The sequence below is a fragment of the Myxocyprinus asiaticus genome, chromosome 13, assembly GCF_019703515.2.
Source record: "Myxocyprinus asiaticus isolate MX2 ecotype Aquarium Trade chromosome 13, UBuf_Myxa_2, whole genome shotgun sequence".
In the NCBI taxonomy this organism is placed as follows: domain Eukaryota; kingdom Metazoa; phylum Chordata; class Actinopteri; order Cypriniformes; family Catostomidae; genus Myxocyprinus; species Myxocyprinus asiaticus.
This window is the reverse complement of record NC_059356.1, coordinates 45,119,397-45,147,333: the sequence shown is the minus strand read 5'-3', so window position 1 is coordinate 45,147,333 and position 27,937 is coordinate 45,119,397. Positions and strand designations below refer to the sequence as shown.

At 37.2% G+C, this 27,937-nt stretch overlaps 3 protein-coding genes across 4 annotated transcripts in view; 1 reads left to right on the top strand and 2 right to left on the bottom strand.

Moving 5' to 3' along the window:
• The window catches only part of LOC127450284 (transmembrane protein 205), a 6,007-nt gene extending 4,918 nt beyond the window's left edge, over nt 1–1,089 (bottom strand). Inside the window, exons 1-2 of the mRNA XM_051714253.1 lie at nt 286–1,089; nt 1–7 (exon numbers count right to left, since the gene is read on the bottom strand). The exon at nt 1–7 is cut by the window's left edge and continues 22 nt beyond it. The gene's annotated coding sequence lies outside the window, so the exon portion shown is untranslated. The remainder of the gene's footprint in view (nt 8–285) is intronic.
• A 2,168-nt stretch (nt 1,090–3,257) lies between these two features.
• LOC127450289 (transcription elongation factor 1 homolog) lies at nt 3,258–5,620 on the top strand. The gene is made up of 4 exons (XM_051714259.1): nt 3,258–3,423; nt 4,796–4,922; nt 5,011–5,081; nt 5,199–5,620. Exons 2-4 carry the CDS (start codon nt 4,807–4,809, stop codon nt 5,261–5,263), a joined length of 252 nt encoding a protein of 83 aa, XP_051570219.1. The 5' UTR covers nt 3,258–3,423; nt 4,796–4,806; the 3' UTR covers nt 5,264–5,620.
• A 141-nt stretch (nt 5,621–5,761) lies between these two features.
• LOC127450269 (calponin-1-like) lies at nt 5,762–26,802 on the bottom strand. Of its 2 annotated transcripts, XM_051714234.1 has the most exons (8): nt 17,057–17,981; nt 16,921–16,955; nt 16,702–16,823; nt 16,412–16,478; nt 14,142–14,279; nt 11,902–12,018; nt 11,539–11,685; nt 5,762–10,845 (listed from the first exon to the last, which is right to left on the bottom strand). In XM_051714234.1, exons 3-8 carry the CDS (start codon nt 16,779–16,781, stop codon nt 10,606–10,608), a joined length of 789 nt encoding a protein of 262 aa, XP_051570194.1. In that variant the 5' UTR covers nt 16,782–16,823; nt 16,921–16,955; nt 17,057–17,981; the 3' UTR covers nt 5,762–10,605. The 2 variants fall into 2 exon arrangements, with proteins under 2 accessions (XP_051570194.1, XP_051570193.1); XM_051714233.1 differs by lacking the exons at nt 16,921–16,955; nt 17,057–17,981 and adding an exon at nt 26,645–26,802.
• Between the last annotated feature and the right edge of the window lie 1,135 nt (nt 26,803–27,937).

The following is a 27,937-nucleotide window of genomic DNA, read 5'->3' as shown; positions in this document are numbered from 1 at the left end:
TTTTGACCTGTATTGAAAATCATTCAAAATGCATTAATTCTTGATTAGCCTACTATACAACAGCAAAATAAATAAATAAATAAATAATACATCTGTTTTATTAGGGTCCCAAAGTGTATAATGACTTGTCAAACATTGGCCAAGAATGTCTCCATTTACGTTTATTTCAATCCCTTTTGGCATTTTATAATATCTTAACTATATAACAACAATTTCTGATTTATTCTGCTTGTAGAAAATCAATAGTGTGCATTATAGAGTTAAAATATAGAATTTATCACATACCTATTTCACAAATGAATCTCTTGTTATTATTCCTTTTCCAGCAGTCAAAATAGGTCCACGTTCATTTGAACAAATCCATTTTTTCCCGCTAATGTCAAACAATTTGTTGCACTGTTGCAGGTGTTTAAGAATGTGCCGTAATAGTTCTTTCTGTCATCTAATGTTTTAGAAGAAAATAACATCCAACTGGTCTTTTGCCATTGGGGGGCCTTTAGCCCCATACCCTTTTTTATGAAATCATGCCAGTGAACTTATTTACTATCATATTACCCGTTTAAAACTGAAAATGCTCTCTCTCTGTGTGTGGACATGTGCATGTGTGCAAAAACCCCGTTTGAGAGGAAAGTTTGCAATTTGTGGGAAAGATGCAGTACCACTGTGGAGCAAGTGGGGGAGCTAGAGAACAGTATCGGGCTAGGGGCTTAATTTGAGAAAAATTGAAATATTTATAAGGTCAAATTTGATTCATAGATGTATATATAAAAATAAAAAATAAAATAAAAACAAAACACCTAAATAAAGCTGTATAACATCCAAAAGTCAGAAAGTAAAAGGTCTCAACTGGGTCTTCCCATAAGGACCAAAATTTACCTGTCAAGGCAATGGAAGGAACGATTTGTTTTAAACTGTCATTTCTCTTAATACAAACATACATTTTTATTTGTTTTGATGGTCTTGACAAAGTCACAACATTTGGTTCCGGTACTCTTTACCTGTCTCAGGTCAAAAATGACCCTAATACAATAGGAGGGATAAACGGAACTAAGATGTTTGAACGACAGAGCTTTTATAAGACTGCAATATATATACAGGTGCATCTCAATAAATTAGAATGTCGTGGAAAAGTTCATTTATTTCAGTAATTCAACTCAAATAGTGAAACTCGTGTTTTAAATAAATTCAATGCACACAGACTGAAGTAGTTTAAGTCTTTGGTTCTTTTAATTGTGATGATTTTGGCTCACATTTAACAAAAACCCACCAATTCACTATCTCAAAAAATTAGAATACATCATAAGACCAATAAAAAAAACATTTTTAGTGAATTGTTGGCCTTCTGGAAAGTATGTTCATTTACTGTATATGTACTCAATACTTGGTAGGGGCTCCTTTTGCTTTAATTACTGCCTCAGTTCGGCGTGGCATGGAGGTGTTCAGTTTGTGGCACTGCTGAGGTGGTATGGAAGCCCAGGTTTCTTTGACAGTGGCCTTCAGCTCATCTGCATTTTTGGGTCTCTTGTTTCTCATTTTCCTCTTGACAATACCCCATAGATTCTCTATGGGGTTCAGGTCTGGTGAGTTTGCTGGCCAGTCAAGCACACCAACACCATGGTCATTTAACCAACTTTTGGTGCTTTTGGCAGTGTGGGCAGGTGCCAAATCCTGCTGGAAAATGAAATCAGCATCTTTAAAAAGCTGGTCAGCAGAAGGAAGCATGAAGTGCTCCAAAATTTCTTGGTACACGGGTGCAGTGACTTTGCTTTTCAAAAAACACACTGGACCAACACCAGCAGATGACACTGCACCCCAAATCATCACAGACTGTGGAAACTTAACACTGGACTTCAAGCAACTTGGGCTATGAGCTTCTCCACCCTTCCTCCAGACTCTAGGACGTTGGTTTCCAAATGAAATACAAAACTTGCTCTCATCTGAAAAGAGGACTTTGGACCACTGGGCAACAGTCCAGTTCTTCTTCTCCTTAGCCCAGGTAAGACGCCTCTGACGTTGTCTGTGGTTCAGGAGTGGCATAACAAGAGGAATACGACAACTGTAGCCAAATTCCTTGACACGTCTGTGTGTGGTGGCTCTTGATGCCTTGACCCCAGCCTCAGTCCATTCCTTGTGAAGTTCACCCAAATTCTTGAATCGATTTTGCTGGACAATCATAAGGCTGCGGTTCTCTCGGTTGGTTGTGCATCTTTTTCTTCAACACTTTTTCCTTCCACTCAACTTTCTGTTAACATGCTTGGATACAGCACTCTGTGAACAGCCAGCTTCTTTGGCAATGAATGTTTGTGGCTTACCCTCCTTGTGAAGGGTGTCATTGATTGTCTTCTGGACAACTGTCAGATCAGCAGTCTTCCCCATGATTGTGTAGCCTAGTGAACCAAACTGAGAGACCATTTTGAAGGCTCAGGAAACCTTTGCAGGTGTTTTGAGTTGATTAGCTGATTGGCATGTCACCATATTCTAATTTGTTGAGATAGTGAATTGGTGGGTTTTTGTTAAATGTGAGCCAAAATCATCACAATTAAAAAAACCAAAGACTTAAACTACTTCAGTCTGTGTGCATTGAATTTATTTAATACACTAGTTTCACAATTTGAGTTGAATTACTGAAATAAATGAACTTTTCCACAACATTCTAATTTATTGAGATGCACCTGTATGTATATATATATATATATATATATATATATATATATATATATATATATATATATATATATATATTTTTTTTTTTTTTTTTTTTTTTAATTTTAAATAATACAGACTCATTATGCCTATAAAATACCATTCAAATTTCAGTTCAAACCAAAGTCGCTGACAAGGCAAGCAGTCCACTCGGCGGCCATCTTTAGAACGCTCCCGGGCAGCCTGGGCAGCTATTTTCAATGTAAACAAGTGGCATAAAAGTACAGCTTCTATGTACTTGAATTGTAAAATACCGAAATATCCAAAACGATGGTCAATATTAAGATCAAAGAACATACTTAAAATCAGCAGTAACAATGGTATCATAAATTGTGCTTCTTTAGCTCAGATCACGCTGTTTTTCAGAATGGTTCAGCTACCGCGCATGCGCGTTCTCGATTTGATTGACAGCCGATGTCTGTATCTAAAAGGTGATTGGCTCTTTTGCCTGTGAGGCGGGACTTCCTTTTCTACATCCGCCATACCAGTTGTCCGTCTCTGCTAAAAAACTGTCTCTGGCTTGAACTCACCAAATAAACAGTCATCGGGTAATGTTGTAGTTCTGGGGTCTGACAGCAGAAGGCGGTCTGAACTGATCTTTTCAACTGAAGAACGTAGTTTGACCGAGCGGAAGTGAATAAACTGTTTATGCTCCACAGACAGTGTGCTGGTTTTCCCCGAGAGTCTCTTCACGTTCATCACAAATCGGTTTTTCAACACGTAATGTCTTATTGAATGTTCAGATGCATGCATATGGATGCTACACGTGTGAATGTTTATAGAAATGTGTTGGACCAAAGATTTTGATTTGATCCGGTTTTTATTTGCGTTTTGAATGTGTTGCTTCACGCTAAACTCCAGTCTACAACCAAATGTATTTATACTGGAATTTGCCTTTTTGCTCATTGTATCTAATGTCGACGTGCAAAAATGCCCAGTGTAACATGCAAGGTTGCATTTTTAGCATGTAACAAATCTCAGCATGTTAAATCCTATTGTTTGTCTGTTTAAAAGGTTTCTAAGGTGCCTGATAGAGAGAGAAAACATTTAAAGCACGACTTCAAGCAATGCACCTGTTAACAGTGTTGGGTGTAATGCATTACTAAGTAATTAATTACTGTAATTAAATTACTTTTTCATTGAAAAAGTAAAGTAAGGGATTACTCTTAATTTTTCAGTAATTTAATTACAGTTACTTCTGATGCAACTGCGTTAAATACTGTACAGACTCTAGAACAATTCTATATAAAACAAAAGTGAATTTAAAATAGAAATTTAACGTCTAATGTTAAAATATATGTTTTCTAATTTAACTCCGCCCCCTTAAATTCTTTGGCCGGTTCATGAATAATTTATTTGATTTTGTTTGATTTATTTGATAAAATTAAAAGAACAATTTCATGTCTATCCTTGTATTTTTCATCTGGTCGAGGTTGATCAGGGTTGTAGAAAGTAATTAGTAATAATAAGTAATGCAGTTACTTCTCAGACAGAGTAAATAGTACAGTAATCTAATTACACTGTAGAAGATGTAATTAGTAGTTCGTAATTACTTCTTTAGAGTAACTTACCCAACACTGCCTGTTAAATATGTTAATATTACTCTTGATCTATTGAGGATAAGGATGCACAGTTAAAATTGGCTGCATCTGTTGTCTAGAAGAATATGCTTGACATTTAGCATCTAAACATATTGTAAAATATGTAATTTATTACATTAAGGTTATCTTAAGGAGTGGTGGTGGCATAGTGGACTGAAGCACATAACTGATAATCAGAAGGTTGCCGGTTCGATCCCCACAGCCACCACCATTGTGTCCTTGAGCAAGGCTCAACTTAACTCCAAATAGCTCCAGGGGGATTGTCCTTGTAATAAGTGCACTGTAAGTCGCTTTGGATAAAAGCATCTGCCAAATGCATAAATTTAAATCTTGGTTTGTGTTGTAAACATAATGGCTACCAGTGGCTTTTGTTTAGTGTTCATATTTGTCACAAGCAGTGCCTTATAAGTCTAGTTGTTCACGTTTGATTTATCGTCATGAAATTAGATCTAATTTTGTATGTGCTTGTCATGTCTTTTCCCCCCATGAAGCATTTGACGAGATGGGTCGCAGAAAGTCGAAGAGAAAGCCTCCTCCCAAGAAGAAGATGACAGGAAACCTGGACACCCAGTTTACCTGCCCCTTCTGTAACCACGAGAAATCATGTGATGTTAAGATGTAAGATGACTATTGCTTCAATAATACTTAAATATGTTATTTGAGTTCTGTCTGCTAAAATAAACACTCCTGCTGTACTTCATTCCAGGGAAAGAAGTCGAAATACCGGGATAATATCATGTACTGTGTGTCTAGAAGAATTCCAGACACCTATAACCTGTATCCTTTTCAGCAAAATCATATTACATTAGATTAGCATTTATTCTGTTATTTATGTTTATATTTTGTTTTTATGTGTGATGTGTTGTTCGTTCTTTTCCTTAAGTAGTTGTTCAGATCTCTCAGAGCCCGTGGATGTGTACAGTGATTGGATAGACGCCTGTGAAGCAGCCAATCAGTAGTTTTGCCAGGTCAAATGTCAACGGATGACCAAATAATCTTAAAGATTTGTCTACTTTTTCTTTATTTTAAAGTCCTGGAATGATTCACTGCTCAGTCTTGACTAAGATCTAATGAAATCACAGTGGAGTTTGAGGCACCTTCAGATTTGTAGTAGTTTGAAATGCGGCCTTTCCCCTTGTGTTCGGTGTTACGGAAATGCTTAGATGACGTTGCAATGAAGAATGTCATTTATTAATTTCAAAGTAGATATTTCATTTTTCATTTCAGTTTAGAATCGTTTAGTTTGTCTGTTTTATTTGATGATTTTGGTTTTTTATATGTCCAGTTAGTGTCAATAAATTTAAATTTGCATAGTGTCTCTTGTGGAAAACTGATTTGTGTACATTTCTGTTTGCTGGTATTTTGAAATAGTACCAGTTACTAGACAGAAGTCATATAAATGGAAAGATACACGCACACAAGTAATTTAAAAATAGTGAGTTATTTTTATTTTAGATTTATTTAGTTTTTCACCTGCTCAGCCTTTTTTGGTAAGCCTTAGAAATATATATATATATTTACAGCTCTGGAAAAAATTAAGAGACCACTGCAAAATTATCATTTTCTCTTGATTTACTATTTATAGGTGTGTGTTTGAGTAAAATGAACATTTTTGTTTTATTGTATAAAGTACTGACAACATTACTTTCAAACTCCAAATAAAAATATTGTCATTTAGAGCATTTATTTGCAGAAAATGACAACTGGTCAAAATAACAAAAAAGTTGCAGTGTTTTCAGAACTCAAATAATGAAAAGAAATCAAGTTCGTATTCATTTTTAAACAACACAATACTAATGTTTTAACTTAAGAAGAGTTCAGAAATCAGTATTTGGTGTAATAACCCTGATTTTCAATCACAGCTTTCATGCGTCTTGGCATGCTCTCTACCAGTCTTTCACATTGCTGTTGGGTGACTTTATGCCACTCCTGGTGCAAAAATTCAAGCAGCTCTGCTTTGTCTGATGGCTTGTTCCCATCCATCTTCCTCTTGATCACATTCCAGAGGTTTTCAATGGGGTTCAGGTCTGGAGATTGGGCTAGAAATGACAGGGACTTGATCCAGTGGTCCTCCATCCACACCTTGTTTGACCTGGCTGTGTGGCATGGAGCATTGTCCTGCTGGAAAAAACAATCCTCAGAGTTGGGGATCATTGTCAGAGCAGAAGGAAGCAAGTTTTCTTCCAGGATAACCTTGTATGTGGCTTGATTCATGCGTTCTTCACAAAGACGAATCTGCCCAATTCCAGCCTTACTGAAGCGTCCCCAGATCATCACCGATATTCCTTTAAAAATGGGCAAGCGTAAGGATCTGAGCGACTTTGACAAGGGCCAAATTGTGATGGCTAGACGACTGGGTCAGAGCATCTCCAAAATGGCAGGTCTTGTGGGGTGTTCCCGGTATGCAATGGTTAGTAACTAACAAAAGTGGTCCAAGTAAGGACAACCGGTGAACCGGTGACAGGGTCATGGGTGCCCAAGGCTCATTGATGCACGTGGGGAGCGAAGGCTAGCCCGTCTGGTTTGATCCCACAGAAGAGCTACTGTAGCACAAATTGCTGAAAAACTTAATGCTGGCCATGATAGAAAGGTGTCAGAACACACAGTGCATCGCAGCTTGCTGCGTATGGGGCTGCGTAGCTGAAGGTACTCTGACCCTGGTTTACAGGGGTCAGAGTACCCATGCTGACCCCTGTAAACCGGCGAAAGCGCCTACAATGGGCATGTGAGCGTCAGAACTGGACCATGGAGAAATGGAAGAAGGTGGCCTGGTATGATGAATCATGTTTTCTTTCAGATCATGTTGAAGGCCATGTGCGTCGTTTACCTATGGAAGAGATGGCAGCAGGATGAACTATGGGAATAAGGCTGGTCGGCGGAGGCAGTGTGATGCTCTGGGCAATGTTCTGCTGGGAAACCTTGGGTCCTGGCATTCATGTGGATGTTACTTTGACACGTATCACCTACCTAAAGATTGTTGCAGACCACGTACACACCTTCGTGGCAACGGTACTCCCTGATGGCAGTGGCCTCTTTCAGCAGGATAATGCGTCCTGTCACACTGCAAAAATTGTTCAGGAATGGTTTGAGGAACATGACAAAGAGTTCAGGGTGTTGACTTGGCCTCTAAATTCCCCAGATCTCAATCCGATTGAGCATCTATGGGATGTGCTGGACCAACAGGTCCAATCCATGAAGGCCCCACCTCACAAATTACAGGACTTAAAGGATCTGCTGCTAACGTCTTGGTGCCAGATACCACAGGACACCTTCAAAGGTCTTGTGGAGTCCATGCCTCGATGGGTCAGAGCTGTTTTGACGGCACGTGGGGGACCTACACGATATTAGGCAGGTGGTTTTAATGTTGTGGCTGATCGGTGTATATAAACAATTTCTAAACAAAATATTAAGCCATAAATGAGGATGCACATTCAACCTGTCATGTCATATACAGCCACTAGAGGACTCTGCACTCTTTCCATCTAGCCTGACTTAATTTCCTTTTTGGGTTTGCGCTTTGCATGATTATATTCCCTCTCACATGGTTGTTTACTTGGATTTTTGGGTCAGGTTTGGCAAACTAAAGACCAGTTATGCTTGCATTTAAGCCTATGCAAGTTTATAAAGTCTTTTTTTATTTTTTATGAGCATATAACAATTGTGTGTGACAATCATTCCTCTTAAAAGAGCCATTAACATTTAGCTCAGTTGTTGTTATCATGATTTTGAACAGAATATTCTGGTAATCTAAAACTGCCTCTCAACAACACATGGAAAAATCACATTGACTAGCTCTAACACATCAGTCAATGGAGATAAATTTGGCAAGTGATTAGAAAAACAACAACAAAAAAAAACAGAATGTCGTCCTGAAATGTATTTGGACAGACTTCTAATTTATCTCTAACTAATAGAGGCATCTAAAATTTTCAGTAACATAGTTTCACCCAATAAGTAGTAATTCAATTGTACTAAAATGTAAATGAATAGTTTCGTGAAAATATCTGTAGTGGCAATCTATAGTCTGATGTATTATCTGCACTCTGGAAGACATGCACTTAACGTGCAATTTCTAGCTATATTCATACAGCTTATCTGGTGAGTTAAAGAGTAATGTGACTTAAATCCTAATTAGTCCAGAAATAATGTTCAACCAAGATTTTAGGGGCTAGGTTTTGGGTAAGGTGTGCTGGAACCACGTTCTTATCAACCTTGTTTTGATGGGTAAGTAATGGTAAGGGTTTGGTCTAAGACGAGCATGTTCACATGCACGTTTTTAAACCGATCATACTTAAGTTGACAATGTGTGTGGTCACGTAAATGCATTTAAACTTTGCCTTTATCGGGGTAAAGTCATAAACAATTTAAAGAAGAAGAAAAAAAAAGATTTGCCCATTACCCCGATGTCCCATTGCATGTAAACTCCTTTCCCGGTGTTTTTACCAGCTTATCCAATAAACGCAAGTTTTGTGTACATGACTGTTTACCTTTTGGCTTCAGAAGCAGAAAAGAACCTGATTATTTTTCTATATTTTTCTTGCATTGTCGGATTTTTATTTTGTTTTGAATAACCTGATTTTTTGTTATCAGCACATTGGTGTGCATGTAAACCTGAGCCTGATTACATGCACACCAATTCGCTAATAACTCCCAAAAATCAGCTTATTTAAAAAATCAGACAAAGCATTTGCATGAGATTTGATATAATCGAGTTATTTTCAGCTTTTGATGTCGAACCGTGAAGAGGCATGTGCACACATTGGATAAGCCATTAAGAACACGGGTAAAGGTGTTTACATGCAATGCAAAATCGGGTTAATGTCGATCGGTTTATTCTTATGCGTTTATGGCCTTACACTGATAAAGGAACGCTGTTCATTGCGTTTACATGACCACTCACATCGGCTTATTATGCATAATTGGTGTAAAAACATGATTACAAATAACCATGGGAAAACTTAGTGCTCTATTTATGTATTGAGCACATTAACATGTATGTTCTTACACCGATTATGTTAATAAGCCGATAACGTGTGTGGTCATGTAAATGCATTAAAGGTGGAGTAAGTGATTCCTGAGACATACTGTTGATATTTGAACTCAACAGCCAAACAAACAAACCCCTCCCTTCAGTGCTCCTTCAGAAGCTCCGCCCCCCCAAATTCATGCATGCTGGAATAGTGTTGCGTGGATCAGTCCGATCCACTTTGTTTATTTTCCCATTTACAGAGACTGTGTACAAACACCAGATATTTTTTCAGCGCACACTCAGAACGGACAGTAGCGGACTGTGAAGAGATATTCGCGGAATTTGACAAAAAGTGTATTGGATTAAAATGACTTACTCTTTCCTTTATCCGTATAAGGTCACAAACGACGTAAGAATAAACCGATCGACATGGGTCGATTTTTGCCCATTAACCCAATTTTGCATTGCATGTAAACACCTTTACTAGTGTTCTTAGCGGCTTAACCAGTGTGCACACGTGTTGTATGCATGCCTCTTCACGGTTTGATGTCAAAAGCAGAGAACAACATGATTATTTCAAAAGTCATGTAAACACGGATTTCTTGCATTGTCGGATTTGGGAGTAATCAAATGTGCTCATTGTTGATGTTGCACTTGAACTTAAAAAATTTAATTATTTCAGCTTAATTATAGCCTTATAGCACCAAACATCTATGGTCTGTTTTTAAAAGGGTAAAAAAAAACAGTCAATTCAACCTAGTTGAAATCAGACAGACACAGTAAAGTTCATTAAGGCCGATCTTCTTTAAGAATCTATTGATTTGATTGGGCAGTAGCACTGGTGTCTTCTGTGGACTTCCTCATCCTTCATCCAATCAAAAGAGCTTCAATGAACAGATCAGACCCTAAACACTATAATAGCTGCTGGCTAGACCAAATCCACTCAAATTATATAAAACTATGAGGCATCATAAATAAAAATCTAATTTGAAAAGTTTTTTTTTTTATACACAAGAAAATTGGGCCATACATTTGAAGTCATAGGAGAATGGCACACTCGAAAAAGTAAAACTACATAAGTGAAGCTAAAAGAGCACGAGTTTAAAAACAAAAAGCAAGATTGCCTGATCTTCCTCTTATTTGTCCTCCTTTTTTTTTCTACGAATGGTCAGTCACAAAAGTACTCTGCTTTGATTGGTAGCAGTGATGTCGAGAAACAGTTCAAGCTGATCTTATTAGTCACCATGAATTTGGAATATCAGAAATAGGGCAGGTGTTTTTTTTTGTTTTGTTTTTTTATAAAAGCAGTGCACTGGCAGCTGTCTATTCATCTTAGTCGGAATACTGATATCCATCCATCTCTGAGTCCTGCCCGTTGTCGATGTAGTCATTAGGACTGGAGCAGTACTTCCTGTCGTACACCTGGCGGGGCAGCCCATACACCGTCATGCCAGTCTGGGACGCCATCTTGTTGGTGCCCATTTGCAGTGAGACAACAGAGGTGTCACACATCTCCATGTCCAGCTTCTTATCGAAGATCTGCCGCTTGGTGCCTGGAGCCGTCATGCCGGACTGTGAGGAAAAAATGGAAAATAACTAAGTGACTTCTTGGGCATGGGGACAATTTCATCCACAGTGATGTAAAACCTGACTGTAAAGGCCCCGGTATTCTTCATAGGTAATGGAAGAACAAACGAGTGTTACGTCATTTAGAACAAAATCTGGCCAAAACAAAAGTGTTTTTGAGTTTGTTTCGGTGGCTCGTAACAGCTTCCCAGGGTGAACTTTTAGGAAAACTTTTTACTGACAGCTAAACACCTTACTGTCATTGGTCCATGTCACCGGTAGGTGTGACATGAAGCTCCACCTACTTTGAGGCTGAGAGATAATTCCCGTTCAATCAGTTAACCAGTGTACAGAGTTATTAGCATGTTAGCTAATAGCTTTAGAGGTGTTAGTGCATTAGCGCCATGAATTCAAAATGTAAACATGACAAATTACACATTATCTACTGCATATATTACTTTAAATCATCAATGAATAGTTAAAAGCTTCTTTGACTGATCTTGTGTGAATTCTACTCATAGAATGATGGATGAATTAATTGATAGCACATTTTTATGTCACATTAGATTGTGTTTTACATGTAGTCTTGAGCTACAAAAAACATTTTGTCATGAGTATGCCGAGGCCTTAATAGGGAAACTGTATGAGCATATGTGTAAAACTCTGTAATATTCCTCATTTTTAACTCTTTTAATGTACCTGATTGGCTCCTTTGTTGGTGCCCATCTGCAGGCTGATTGTTGATTGGTCCAGAGGATTTTCCATCCCCGTCTTGGGATCATAGAGGTGTCGATGTGTGCCATATGATGTCATGCCCTTTTGACTGGCAAACTTATTGGTTCCCATCTGAAAATACAAGTGACAACAAAACGAACAGTGAAAAATATAAATAGTGAAATAACAGACATATGAGACATAAAATCATAGTAATAGATCAGTAAAAGGTCTTTAACAATTCATAAAAGACTACTCAAAGCCATCAAAACTACTTCAGCTAAATCAAAGATTCTCTTTGTTTTCTTTCTTGAAAGAAATGGCCGTGTAGAGATAAACAGCACTTACCTGCAGGCCAATTATGTTGCGTCCTTCCTTTAGTTTCTCGGGGGCAAATTTTCGCAGTTGTTTCTCAGCATATTTCACTCCAAAGTCGTATTTACAGAGAAAACCTTTAGATTTAGCCTGGATTTAAAATATAATGCATGCATAAAATAAATACAATTTGTGTTTTTGTGTATGTTTGTTTTAGAGGTGAAGAACTAAATTTTTACATTTTAGAAAAGGCTGTCACTATTTTATGTATAAAACAAACATGCACAAAAAGCTTATAATAGTTTAAACATGCTGATTGAAATGATAATTTCAGACCATACAGATCAAATACCACATTTTAAATGTAAGGCATCTTGTTCTCCTTACAGCATGGTTAAGAACTTTTACTATTAGAGACAAAAGTTAGAATATTGCAAAAAGCCAGATAAGCTGAAGGAATAGTTCTAGACTAAGCCTTTATTTTTAGCTGTGGGTTAGTCCTTGCTGTGTTAAAATCAGTCTAATCTCATGAAAATTACATGACTGCGGCTTCATTTTAACAAAATTATATATTACGTGTATCGCAGCAGTTCTGAGGTGAAATGTCCACTGTGTGGCGCTAAAAGTAGGGATGCGCCAATATGAAATTTTTTGGCCGATAACGCTTTTAACACAAAATGTTTGGCTGGTACCGATATATTGCCACTTGCTTATTTTGTCATCAGATCACTGTTTTGTTCAGGAATTATGTTTTAAAAATGTACAAAGAGGTACAAAAGCTTTTTATTGTTCTATCAATAAATAAATTGGATCTGTTGAACACATGACAAGTACAAATTTTAAAGAGAGCCGCAATGAAAGATAAATAGAAGATAAAAACATAAACAAAATATTGAAAAATAACTAAATATCATAGCATGATGATTGATGTGATAAAGAATATTTTGTACTTCTAAAACATTTTATGCATTTCTGTTTATGCAGTTCAGAACGACAGAACTCACATTTTACATGTTTTTACTATATATAATAGAATATCACAAATTCATATTATGCATATTGTGCATGCTGGGCAATTTCACGGAAATGTCAACCACATCATGGAAAAATAAAACGTTTTAACCAAAGTAAAAAAAACACCCTTTTAAATTCTATCGTGGTGTAATGGATAATAATGGATATTGCTGTCCAGACCACTATAGGGTGCCGCTTTCTCACACAATGCTGACTGAAGCACTGACTGCGGTCTATTTTTAAACGCAGCCCTTCAAACTTTAATAATCGCGCAAGACCATATTGCGATTTCAATCTTAACTCAAATTAATTGTGCAGCCTTAATGGATACCATACCAATGTCTCAGAAGTCAAAGTTTGCTGGTTTCAAATAGTTTTGGATGATTTTACCTCATCATGTTTAGTATAGGTAAGTGCCGCTTTCACAACTGTCATGTAACAACGTTTTTTCCCTCATTCATTTGAGAACAAGAATGACTAAAAATGAAATATAAGGCCTGCATGTTCTTAGAAATGCCAACACTTCTACATTGTGTTGCTATCATTATTTCTGGATTGTGCATTTGAATTAACAGAGTTTTTACAAAGTGTGTTGATAATTAATTATAAATGAACCATTGGTTTTTCATATTGGGGTTTTCATGCTTGAACCGATTTGCCGATGGTTTTAATTTGGTCAATAATTGACCGATAAATATCAGCAGCTGATACATTGATGCATCCCTAGCTAAAAGCGAGTTTAAGGTTCTCACAAAAAGATGAGGTTCTTAAGGTTAATCCTCTATCAAGTATTAAGTAAAAAAAACCTACCTCTACCCAAAACCTTAGTGCCATAAAAGCAAATGACACTGCCGACTCTTATATCAATCCACGTGCTCTTCAGGACCAGTACACCGGTCCTTTGCATCACAAGTGCAATGCTCTATCAGATGAGCTGTTGTGTATTTTTGATCACAACTGAACAAGCTCATAAATGTAGTTGGTTATGTTATGCATCACCTTCGGTTATGCACTATAGTAAAAGTGTTTGGATGTCATAAGATAGAGAGGGCATAGGGTGAAAAGTAAGTGTATAATCTGTCATTTTACTTGTGATTTTTGTGAAAGTGAATAAAAGTAATTGTTGTTGTAGCACCTCTAGAGTTCATTTCACCAGGGAACTGCTACGATACCTACAACGAGCCACAAAATTATTTTGTAGGAATAGTAATGTGATTCTATAGAACCAGCTTGGTTAAAATGCATTATGTTTGACTCACCATCCCAGCCAGCGTAATAAGTGTGCACTGGACCTGAGTGTGGTTGATGTTCTCAAACAGGTCATTGGCCTCAAATATATCATGTGGCTTCAGTCCGTACTCTTGAATGGCTCGGACAAAATTACTAATGTTTTCCAGCTGCAAAACACAAGACCAAACCAAGAAAGATACTGACTTGTAGACTTGTAGAGTCACTGACTGTGATTTGTCAAAATCTACATAAATAAAAAGCAAACAATATCAATTTCAAACCAAGAATGTGCAGAAACAGAGCTCCTCTCCATATCCGAAACAGATGATCAGCGGTAGTTAGATTTTATGAATCACACATAAGAGTATAAAATACAAGTATTCTCTCGGAAAATGCAAAACTATAAATCTTGATGTCTTCAACAGTGTTGGGTAACGTTACTTTTAAAAGTAACTTGTTAGAATATTGCGTTACTTCTTAAAAAGTAACTTAATTAATAAAAAGTTCATTTTTATGAAAAGTAAAGCGTTATGTTACTTTTGCATTATTTTTGCGTTACTTTATTCTTACAGCCACTTTCTCTTCTGCTATGCATTCCATACAAATAAACCATGCATTGCATACAAGAGACATTACAGGTCATGCTAGCTACTGTACAACACTCATGTCAAAACAACATAGTAAACAAACAGATATTTAGAAAGTAGGTCTTCACGTCATATTTATAATAAAGAATCAATAACATGAATATGCATGATTTGTTTTTCCATCAACATGGCAGCCAATATGAACAATGCAGAATAACCACTGTCTCACCTAAAGCAGCAAAGTCCAGCACTTAAACCTGCATCATATATGTCATCATGTGCTGCCCATTGACAATGTCAGAGTCAACTTAAGATGTTTTTCAAAAGTCAGGATAAAATTCAGTGGGGAATGCCAGCCTAACATTTTCAAGGAATAAGTCTGATGAATAAATGAATATTTTTCACTTAAGTCATCTCAGTGCATGCTTGTTTTGAGTTGATCCACGGTGTGTACAGACGCCACAACTTTAAAGGCGCGTGTTGATAAACTTGAATGGCATAATTTTTAATGATACCAAAATGTCATAAAAACGGTTTGTTTCATAAATCAAACTACTTGTTTATTATAAAACAAAAATGTAGAATATTTTTAGAAACTAAGACATTTTCTCTGCGTACACAATCGATGTAGCACATTGATCAGAGCCGCTGATCCAGAGTCAGCTTTTCTCATCCCTTTCTCCCAGTTACAGGGGAGTTGTAACACGGAGCAGTTCGGCTGCATAAGTCAGTGAATTGAGCGAGTATTTCACCCTGTGTATCATGTTGTGGCCAGCGGAAGACTAATCTTATAATACCTCTGCCTAAATGCGTTTACTGGTTTTTTTAATGCAGTGTGTATTAACACATGAATCAACTCAACTGAATGTTGACCTTATATTATGCTAAAACACAAAATGCTCATGCACATTAGCAAGTTGATTGACAGGCAATGTTTGTATCTAAAAGGTGATTGGCTCTTTTACCTGCAAGGCGGGACTTCCTTTCTACATCTATAGACTGTTGGGTGCTAGAGCTTTTTGGCTGGGCGTTCCAATTTCTCTCATTCATTGAAATAGAACTGACTCGTCTCTCTCTGCTAAATAGTCTCTGGCCTCACACTCTATATAAATAAAATGCCCATCATGCACTACATCTCCTCCCCGAAGTTTGCAGACCTTTACTCCTGATTTCTCGCAATACAGGGAAAGTAGAGGTGTACAAAAGCAATGCGTTACTGTATTTAAAAAGTATCTCCGATATTATGGTTTAAATTTTCAAATACTTGTTACTCAAAAAAAGTAATCTGATTACGTAACACACGTTACTTTTATCGTGTTACTCCCAACATTGGTCTTCAATACCAATGTGTGTGTATTTCTACACTTATCCACAATAAAGCTTGATAAGTGCTTTGCTACAAACACTGAAGGTTTTCACTCTTAGTTGAAACCCAAACAATGGACTGAATATCCTTCATGCCAAACTAAATGACAATGTTTCAGTCTGTCAGGGTGTAAATATGAATTTGTCTAAAATGTGAAGTTATTATATGAGTGGTTCTTCTAAAAAAGATTGTTTAACTTCAACCAGAGCATAAATATCAAATAAATGAACACAAGGTTTGGAAGCATTTCCATGGATTTCTTTATTGTTAGAACAGATGTGTTGTCACTACTATAACCTTCAATCTGATACCAGAATGTATTTGAGGATGTGATATTTTCACTCACCTGATGCCAGTTTTGAGGAGAGTTGCTGATCTTTTTCACAGAGCCAGGCTGAAGGGTGTTGATAAGCCTGTTCACAAATTGTGAGAATTATTCAAGTGATGTTTTACATTACAAGTCATTGAAAAATGGCTCAATTAATTGTTTGCAGATTCCACTTGGTCTGATATTTGCTTATCTAATGCAATGACATTCATATATTTTTAAGTGTGGCTTGTGTTCAAATACTTTTTGAGGCTTCTGTAGACTTTAAATAAACTGGTTTGATTCGTTTGAATCAGCGAATCACTCACTCGCAGAGGACGACTCCATCTTTCAGTCCCTCCATGAAGTTCTTTGGGAGTTTACGGCCTGTGACCTCATGGATCCACATTCTTAGCTCTTCCTCCTTTTGAGGGTCATACTTATGGGCCAGCTGGAGGTCAAAAGGTCATAGCATTAATACTGTATCACATCTAGCTTCTTTGTTGATGATTTTTGGAGTGACTATTTGCACGAGGTGTAAATAGTACCTGCCACACAGCGCAGATATTTGCAATACAATAGTCTGTTGGAACACAGAAATTAAAGACAAACTAGATCCTCTAGTTTCGCTGCAGTAGTGTATTGTGTAAAGACGGTGTGGATGTGCTTTTTTGTGTATACGACCTGGGTTTGAATCCGCCTTTTGTTCCACTCTTTTTCCCGTCCTGTTTCCTGTCTCCTCTCTTAATATTTCCTTTAATACTACTGTAAAGGTTCTGTGTTGGTCAGATAAAGGAGGAACCGAGAGCCGGTTTCCACACTCCACATGAGTCAGTTTATTTATCAAACGAAACAGAAATGGCTTTTCAGCTTGCACTCAAACACAGTCTGCTTTTCAGCTTATTTCCAACACACTCTTGCAACAGACACTCAGTCTCTGGTCTGTATCTCCCTAGTCTCTGGCGTGGTCCCTCTTTTATCGCTCTCCCCAGTGCTTACTGCAATCAGAAACAGGTGTTAGGCATTATAGCGCTCAAGTGTGTGCACCCTTACCGCTTTCTCTCCGGACGAATGCTCGACCACGCCCCCGTGTTATATATATATATATATATATACACACACACAGTACTGTGCAAAAGTTGTTTCACAAAAGCATTTGTCTTAAGATGGTTATTTATATCTTCAGCTTTAGTGTGTCAATAGGAAATATAGATGTTAGGCTCCCAAACATTACATGTGCAAATAGAAAAGATTAGAACAGAAGAACAGGGAGTCCTGCAACAGATAGCATGGCCCACACAGAGCCCCCCACTGAACATCGAGTCAGTCTGAGATTACATATAGAGACAGAAGCAATTGAGACAGCTGAAATAGATAGAAGAATTGTGGTGAATTCTCCAAGAAGCTTGGTACATCCTATCTGCCAACATCCAAGAAAAACTGTGTCCAGGTGTACCTAGGAGAATTGGGGCTGTTTAAAAGGTGGTCACACTGAATATTGATTTAGCTTTTTATGTTTACTGGACTTTATATGACATTAAGTGATAAATGAAAACTATTTATGGCATTATTTTTGAAGACATCTTCACTATGCAACATTTTTCACAAGTGCCTAACACTTTTGCACAGTACTGTATATATATATAAGATAATAAAGATTGATGGCCTCACAGTGATTTGGTCACGGTAAAGGTCAGGGAGTTTTGATCCGGGTAAAATTAACCATGTTTTTACTATAGTAATATTGTAGTAACAATGTTTTTTGGTTTAAGCCATAGATTTAATGCAATTAGCCATGGTGTTACAACAGTAACCATGTTTAATTTTGTGGTTACTGAGATATAACAACAAAATACCATGGTGATAATATAGCTCTTAGAGGCTTTAATGTAGCAAAACTATGGTTAATTTTTGTAAAGGAAGGTTAGGGTTGCACCGGGGTGCAAATAGCATCTAACACTATTTGCACTTAGTGCAAAGAATATGCTTTTTATTGCTATTCACATTAAGTGAAAATAGCCCCTGCCTTTGCATTTCTGATCTACAGTTGGTCTAACATTTTACATTTATATCCCTAATCTTATCCATAATGGCAACCTAATACTTATTAAAAACATTACAACTATATGTTTTAAAAAAAAATTCATAGCTTCATTATGGTAACTTCTGAAAGGCAATGCAGTGATACAGCCTTATAAATGACTGAATTAAAGGAATGTTTGAGTTTGAAAACGTTAAGCTCAATCCACATCATTTGAGGCATAATGTTCATTACTACAAGAAATGATTTCGACTCATCCTTAGTTAATTTAAAACAAGCAGAAATTGCTATTACAGTAAGGCACTTACAATGGAAGTGAATGCGGCCAGTCCATAAATATATAAAACATGTATTTATAGCCATAAGATGTAAACATAAGACAGTATGTGCTAAAATGATTTTAGTGTGACAAAATCAGGGATTTACTGGATTTTCAGTGTTTGCCGGATTATACGGTTTTACAGGTGTAGAGTTATGTTGTCATGACAACAAAGTAGTATTATTGGCTATAACTTTACACAGAAAAGGTCAGTAAGCAATTCTTTCACACTAAAATAATGTTAACGTGTAATATTTAAGTTTTGTGGCTATACTTTTGAAACAGTGTGTATTTTAACATTTACAGTTTGGCCCCATTCAATTCCATTGTTAGTGCCTCACTGTAACCTCAATTTTCACTTTTTCTGCAATATATGAGGGACGGGTCGAATTTTTTTTTTTTTTGTGGTAATCAACATTATGCCACAAATGCTGTTGATTGAGCTGAACTTGTATTGATCCCGGAACATTCTTTTAAAGGTGCACTCAGTAATTTTTCAATATGTCATCTTCGACTTCTAGGGGCATGGATGCAGCATCATTCAACACTTTTTTGAATGAGGAAAAATTACTGAGTACACCTTAAATATAATCTCTATCTGAACAGTAGTTGAAAGTAGTTGAATGACTAAACAAAACAGATGTTATTAAAACAATGAATCATTTTATTACATATCACAGATCTAAAACAGACTTTTGCATGTCTGCTCTTGTTCAATCAGTAGGGTACTTGATGAAAATGTTCAAGGCAATATAGAGTTTCCAAATAAAACCTCCATAACTTGGATATAATGTTAGCCTTTATCTCAATTCTTCAGACAAATTGAATGAACACTTTTGGCTGGGGTTGAATAAGTTGTAAAAATAAGAGCCGGGAACGCTGGCGACATTCCTGTATGCAAAACTTGGAAATCGCCTCCATCACTGTATTTCACGATTGGCAAAATCTTTCTCTCAACAGCTACATAGTAGATCTAACTAGATCTTACTAGTAGCCTGCTAGCCTGCTTAGCATTGCTTATCTTTCTATTTTCAGCGTTTAATCTTTAATCTCTCCCATTTTTTTCATGTGCATAATTTTTCTGCCTTTATACTTTTTAACGAGATACAACTATGTGCATTTTACACATGCCTTTCCTCTTTTATCACGATTAAACTGCGTGCTTTATTGCACGCATTTTTCTTTACACAGATCATTGCATCGATCTCAAACCAATAGTGATCAGGAACCACCACAACAACAAAAATTATGTGAGGGATTCACATCGATCTCAGTCCCCCGCTGATCAAAAACCACCACCACAACAACAAACAATTGCGGTAAGTCATGGCACCTGTTCATATTATCGCTTCGTGCATTTTATGCCACATATTAACTATGGCTTCTTCCGTCAGCAGTGAGGGATTTACATGTGATAAATGTAAGGAATTAGTCAGGCTGACGGAGAAGGTTAATGAGTTAGAGACATGCATCCAAATGCTAGTGGAGGTCAGTGAGAAAGAGAAGCTGGTAGATACTGTTTTGGATGCGGGTAGTACAGCGAGCAACACACACACTTTGGTTCCATCTGTAGAGCCCCTGCAGCAGGGCGTTTGGGTGACGTCTCGGCAGCATATTCATAGGACAAAGTGACACCACTCTCCCATTCTTGTTAGGATTTCCAATCGATTCTCCCCACTTAGTGATTCAACCATTGAGAATCATGTTGAAAGTGCCCTTGTTATTGGTGACTATTGTAAGCAAAGTGGAAAAAGAGACTCCAGCCGCAACTGTTAAATGCATTTCGTGTGCCAGAGCATCTGACATCAGATCAAATTTACAAGTGCTGGCTAATGCTAAACGTAGATTTTCTAAGATTGTTATTCATGTCGGCACTAACGATGTCCGGCTTCACCAGTTGGAGATCACTAAAGATAATATTAAAGAGTGTGTGAACTTGCAGAAATGATGTCAGACATTGTAATATGCTCTGGCCCCCTCCCTGCTTGTTGTGGTGACAAGGTTTATAATAGATTAGTGTCACTGAATGACTGGATATCTGAGTGGTGTCCGGAGAATAGCATAGGATTCATAGACAATTGGAAGAGTTTTTGGGGAAAAATTGATCTGCTAAAGAGAGATGGACTCCATCCCTCCAGGGAAGGTGCCGTTCTCTCCTCTAGTAATACAGCTCTTAGTCTTAATAGTGATAGTATTTGACTAACTGGGGCCCAGGTCAGGAAGCAGACAAACTGGCTAATCCGAATGTCTACTAGCTGCCTTGAGTCATCACACAGGTCAAATAAAATACAACACATAGAGAATGAATTACCTATATATCATATAGAGACTGTGTCTGTTTCCTGAACTACCAAACACAAAACCCTCATTAAGACATTTAGAATTTTTTTTTATTGATGTCAAACTTGAATATATATATATATAAAAAAACTGAAGATAAACATCATATAAAAGGTAAGGCTACTAAACATTAGACTTCTTTCATCCACATCACTAACTGTAAATGAAATTATTTCAGATCATAATTTGGATTCGGTCTATTTGACTGAAACCTGGATTAAACCGGATGAATATATTCGTTTAAATGAGTCTACTCCCTCAGGTTATTGTTATAAACATGAGCCTCGACTGTGATATTTTCAGTGTTACTCAAAGGTCTGGATATAAGTTTAATTCTTTTGAGCTGATAATACTTAATGTGACATCGTCAGATCTAAATACAAAATCTTTGTCATCTTTTGTTCTTGCTACAGTTTATAGACCACCAGGGCCATAATCTGAATTCCTTCGAGAAATTGCTGATTTTCTGTCAGATTTAGTTTTTGCTGTGGATAGAGCTTTAATCGTCAGTGACTTCAACATCCACACAGATAATGAAAATGATACACTGGGATTAGCATTTATCGATATTCTCAACTCTGTTGGGGTTAGACAAAATGTGACAGGTCCAAAAATCATACACTAGATCTAATTTGACATATGGAATTGATGTTAATAAAACATAAATTCTGCCGCACAGCTATGATATCTCAGATCATTACCTTGTCTCTTGTATGCTGCTCTTAGCAAAGGTAACTCAATATACATAATATTATCTTTCAGGTAGAACTATTCTTTCAGCTACTAAAGATAGCTTCACTAATAATCTTCCAGACTTTTCTCAAATACTCAGTATGCCAAAAAGTTCAGAAGAACTATAAGTTGTCACAGAAAATATGCATACCATATGCAGTCTTCTCTAGCACTCTAGATAGTGTCACGCCCCTTCGATTAAAGAAAGTTAAAGAGAAAAATCCTGCACCATGGTACAATGATCATACTCATGCTCTCAAGAGAGCAGCTTGGAAAATGGAGCATAAGTGGAAGAATACAAAATTAGAGGTATTTCGCTGAGCATGGAAGGATAGTGTCTCTAACTACAGACAGGCTCTAAAAATTGCCAGGTCTGCATATTTGAGCAAACTCATAGAAAATAACCACAACAATCCTAGGTGTTTATTCAGTACTGTGGCTAAATTGGTTAGGAATAAAACTTCTGTTGAACCAGATATTCCATCGCAGCATAGTAGTAATGACTTTACGAATTCCTTTACTGATAAAATCAAAATAATCAGAAACAGCTGTTTGTCATTGCAGTGAGAGTTGGAGATGGATTTAAAAGTGAGCCAGACACCAGTGAGGGAGAGAGAGAAGAGAAGGGTCTTGGGGCTCGCCGGCTCCCGAATATGCTGCCATGTGATCCTCTTCCAGCTGGATGGCCGTGTGGAGTGACACCAGGCGGTGGCACTGGACCCACTCTGCTGTCCCTGCTGGAAGCCGGACGATAAACTGCTCCAGTACCACCAGGTCGATCACAGCCCCAATGTCACGCTGCATCCCTCTGGCAGGCATCCCGGAGCTGCTGAGCGAAGGCAAGTGGGCGGCCATGCTCACCATGGGTAAGTGAGCGGAAACATTGATGCTGTTGCTCTGGAATCAGGCCAACCTGTTGCAAGATGGCTTTCCTCAAATCCGCATACACCAGGAAGTTCTGCACTGGTAGCTGTGGGATCAAGTTGACTGCCCACTGGGTGCTTGGCCAAGCGAATGCCCCCTCCATCTGCTCAAAGAGCTCCATGAATGCCTCCAGATCCTCTTGACCAGAGGAACATGGGGCGGGGAAGATGTGGAGTCCAGGGTTGCGGCAGCAGCCCCCTCCCAGGGCAGCAAACTCCGGAGAACCTGCTGGTCCTCCACTTGGGCCTGGAGGAATGAAATGAAGCACTGTTCCTGCTCAGCGCGCAGCTCAAGGAGGACCTGATGCTGCGAATAGTGGAGGCTGCGAGGGTCTTGATCACTTCCTCCAGTGTTGAGGACTCCATGGCAGCATTCTTCCTCCTTTAATCCTGGGTTTCGTCACCATTGTAACAAGACTGTGGAGGGTTTGTAACTCTCTACCAAGGAGGAAGCGGGAGCTGGGCAAACAATCCAACGTAAAGCTTTTTATTTTTATACTCTTCGCAAAACTCCGGCCTGTTAACAATACAGAGAATATCAAAATCCACAAAAGGAGGGAGATCATTTTCATATTTTACTCCTAAACTACAAAATAGTCTTCCTAGTAGTGTTCGGAACTCAGACACACTCTTTCAGTTTAAGTCTAGACTAAAGAATTATTTTGGGATTATATCCCAAGGTTACGAGAGCCTGCCAGATCCATCTACGGTCCTGTCTGATGTCCGATTCCCACTGTGTCACTGAGTGATGATGACCAACTGCAGCATGTGCCAGCCAGACTTCACTTCAGTCTACTTAGACGGACTTCACAGAGGATGAATTTAATGCAAACTCAAAGACATGGGATTCTTCATGAGCTACTGTCTGAAGCATTGGCTCCTGATGAAGTTCACCAAAATTACCTGCCATAAGCTTCCAGCCGGACTGCGATGCTCCTCATATCAACCTATATCAACTTGTTCAAAGGAGGGACAACACTCTCTTAAACTACACAGAAAATGAATTATCCACTAACAAAAGCCTTCATTGGCCAAAATCAAAGGACAATGCATCTACTGTACATGTATATCCTCAGTTAATCTGGGATGACTTCAAGGACTTTATCACTAAAACTTAGAGTTCATACAAAATCATTTTGTTTAATCACTGACCCACAACACTTACTTAGTTTACTCATCTTAACTACTAAAAGTTCTAAACATAAATAACTAATATTGCCATTATATTCATTCATTTTCTGTTAAAGCATAATTTACTGTACAGCTGCTTTGAAACAACGCCTGTTGTGAAAAGCGCTATACAAATAAATTTGACTTGACTTTATTTTTTACTCTTGAACTATTTATAATAAAGGAAGAACAAGACAGAAAAAAGGAAGATAAAGAGAGGGAGAGAGAGCCGTTTCTCCCAAGTTTGGTGTGCTGGTGTCGAAACCAAACAAACCCTGTAACTTTAAATCAGTGTTATTGCTGGTCATCTCTCTCTCTCTCTCTCTCATTCATATTATCGGATCAATCCTTTATTCTGCTTTCTTTTATTCTCTCTATCACTTTTTCTCACTCCTGTTGGATATCTTAAAGTGGTGTACTTAGGACATGCTAAATGTGTCCAATAAAAGAACATTAAGAACAACAACACTTGTGGCCTTCCAATGAATTCTGCTCAAGGGCCTGATTTATGGTTGTTCTCTCATGCTGGACATCTGGAACAGTCCTAAGTGGAACTCTATAGAGTCCAGGCCAAGATGGGATTCTTACAGCAGGATTTCTGTCACACACGGCCATGATAACATTCCTTTGTAACCCTGATTATGCTTGAAATACCTGCATGTTGTGCATTCACATTTATTTTTCAGTACTTTCATTGTTTATTCTCCTAGATTTGAGTATAATGTTTTTAACCAGAACATTATGTAAGGAAAATGGATTATGTTTGAATTATGTTTGTCTTGCCATTTGGCACCATTTCTAAAAAACTTACTATCTTTCTCTATCTGTACTGTTTGAAATAACCACAAATGATTAGTTGATGTTCACATTGAAGATCCACATGCACTGGTGTCTCTCTCAAGGTGGGATCTTCAACAATGCTCCTCCTTATTCTAAACTGTTTACAACAAGCTCCTCTCCTCTGATATTGTGAGCGAGCATGACTCTTCCTTATAAGGGGACCAAAAGTCACATACCTACTGCTCAGGAAGATACAACTCAGGAAGATACAACTCACATAATAGCAATGACATGCGAAATTCACCATGTGACATCTGTGTATTTTAGAAAATACAGATATTTGTGGTGCTCAGGAAGTGTGATGAAATATCAATGACAAGTAATTCAGAGAGGAAGCCAGATAATTATGACATCACAAGCAAAATGTACAACTGAAATCCCACATGAAATTCATTTACATTTTAAGATAAAAAGACAATTAATCCCCCCCAATGGTTTATTATGAAATTGTTATAGTTGGTCTCCCCTTATCCTGAATATGTGGTTACATTCTTGAATCTGACTGATCTGATATTTGACTTATATAAGCACTAGAACATTATTTCACGTGCTTCGATAAAGTTCTAATCAGCCAGGAAAAGTTGAGCAAACTATGTAAGTCTAGGAAATGTATGGAAATACATTTATAACTTGAGGCCAATATAATCTTTATTATAAATTTCACCTTTAAAAACAGTCTGAAATATTAATTGCAAGATACACACTTTATTATTGCTCATAATATGTTTGGTAACACTGTACATAATATTGTATTTGTTAATATTAGTAAACTACATTAGTTAACATAAACTAAGAATGCACAATATATGTTTACAGCATTCATTTATCTTAGTTTAAATTCATTTATAAAAAAATACATTTGTTCAATGTTAATTCATGTTAATTCATAATGAATTAAAGGGATAGTTCACCTAAAAATGAAAATTCTCTCATCATTTACTCACCCTCATGCCATCCGAGATGTGTATGACTTTCGTTCTTCTGCAGAACACAAATTAAGATTTTCAGAAGAATATCTCAGCTCTGTAGGTCCACACAATGCAAGTGAATGGTGACCAAACCTTGGAAGCTCCAAAAAGCACATAAAGGAAGCCTAAAAGTAATCCACAAGACTCCAGTTGTTTAATCCATGCCTTCTGAAGCAATCTAATTGGTTTTAGGTAAGAACAGAGCAAAATGCAACTCCTTTTCACTATAAATCTTGATATATGCAGACTTTGTGGCGATCAAGATTTCAAGCTCGATTACACTAATATTTCACAGATTTATAGGAAAAAGGATTTACGTTTTTTTCTGTTCCTACCTAAAATGGATTAGATCGCTTCAGAAGACATGGATTATACCACTGGAGTCTTATGGATAACTTTTATGCTGCTTTAATGTGCTTTTTGGAGCTTCCAAGGATTGGTCAGCATTCTCTTGCATTGTATGGACCTACAGAGCTGAGATATTTTTCTAAAAATCTTAATTTGTGCTCTGCAGAAGAAAGAAAGTCATACACATCTGGGATGGCATGAGGGTGAGTAAATGATGAGAGAATTTTAATTTTTTAGTGATTTATTCATTTAACGAATTAGTATATGTTAAAATTATTAACATTAAGTGCTGAAAAGTATAGTTCCTAGTTAGTTCATGTTAACTAAGGAATACAACCTTATTGTACAGCGTTACCATACAGTACATAGTTACTAATCATTACTTTAATATAACTGTTACAATCAAGTAAATATATAGGGTATTTGTTGACATTTTTAGGTAGGTGTTCCTTTAATTTTTAAAACATATTAAACTTAACATAAAAACATTAATTAACATTATAAAGCTCCCTGAAGTTTCTGACTGCTGGAGCGCACGTGCTGCCTGCGCATCTTTGACAGCTGTCAATCAAAACAAAGGCACACGCCTACCTTGCTCTTGACCTCCGCAGACAGCCCGAAAGCAGGTCCGCTCTTGAAATGAGTTGACATTGTGTTTTTTAAAATATGTTCTGAGTGGAAGGAGAGGAGTAATGTTAGATCTAGACACTCCAGTTCCACTGTCCGATCATGTGGGATGATTCGGTTCACGTCGCACTTCTTTTCCCAATCTTTTTTAAACTCTTCCCATCTATGCGTGTGCGGAGCGAGCGCTGATTGGCCGGGGCCGCCGTCCAGTTGTGACGTCACAGCGCACTGCAAAAATGATGTCACCGGCATGGCATTAAACGCGTCCCATGTCACCTTTTCCAACTTGAAGCTCTTTAGGGATGCTTCTAATTTGTCTGTTTTTGCTTTACATCAATTGGCAACCAACACAGTCGCCCATCATAGCCTACAAAAGTTACAAAATGTCACTGAAATGTTTATATTTAAGCTATTTAATATTACCATACTGCATAGGCCCAACAAAATGCTTAATTATCTCCATGACACAGGCTGAATAGGAAATTTGTAAATTTTGTAAATGCATAAACAACAGCAGAAATGTGATTTAAAAGCTTAATTTATGGAACATAGGCTAAACATTGTATTAGTGTTAACCATATTTCCTCATAACAGACAAATCAAAGCCAAAATATTGTAGAGTTTGACTGGACATACAGCCTCTGATGTCAAGCACACGAGATATGGGAACATTTTCTCCTAGGTTACTTATTATGGAAGCCCAGGAGTGCCATTTACAAAAGAATGAAGGAATAAATTATCAATCTATTAATAAAAAATAAAACAAAAACTTGAATAAATAAGTCAATTTATAAATGGACAAATAAAAAGGCACATTTAAATGTGTATATTTATTACATGTTTAAAATGTCATTAAATGTAGCAATAAATGAGTACATTAATGAGTCTTTTAAATGCACTTTTAAAAGTATGGAGGATGAAATCTGCACAAATAAATAAATACACAAATAAGTAAATAAATCCATATATACAGTATGTGCATAAAGAAATATATAAATAATTAAATGTGCGAGGATATATGCAAATAATTAAATAAATACATGAATACATAAATAAAGACAAAATAAAACGGTTTTCAAAGGAAATGTAAAACTGAAAGTTGATTTTTAATTCAGTATTTCTTTAATCATGCTTTTATTTCTGTATGTAGTTCCGTTTTTATTTTTCCTCCATGCAACATGCTAATGAGGGGATGTCAGTCAAACACCATTGGCTGATCATTGTAAAAGTGCTTCACTTGATGAAATTAATAAGAAC

Coding starts and splice junctions, on each gene's coding strand:
- LOC127450289 (XM_051714259.1), top strand. CDS start 4,807: ATGGGTCGCAGAAAGTCGAAGAGAAAGCCTCCTCCCAAGAAGAAGATG. Junction 4,923..5,010: donor AAATCATGTGATGTTAAGAT/GTAAGATGACTA, acceptor ACTTCATTCCAG/GGAAAGAAGTCGAAATACCG. Junction 5,082..5,198: donor ATTCCAGACACCTATAACCT/GTATCCTTTTCA, acceptor GTAGTTGTTCAG/ATCTCTCAGAGCCCGTGGAT.
- LOC127450269 (XM_051714233.1), bottom strand. CDS start 26,704: ATGTCAACTCATTTCAAGAGCGGACCTGCTTTCGGGCTGTCTGCGGAG. Junction 14,280..16,411: donor CTCCTCAAAACTGGCATCAG/GTGAGTGAAAAT, acceptor TGTGTTTTGCAG/CTGGAAAACATTAGTAATTT. Junction 11,686..11,901: donor GCAACATAATTGGCCTGCAG/GTAAGTGCTGTT, acceptor TTGTATTTTCAG/ATGGGAACCAATAAGTTTGC.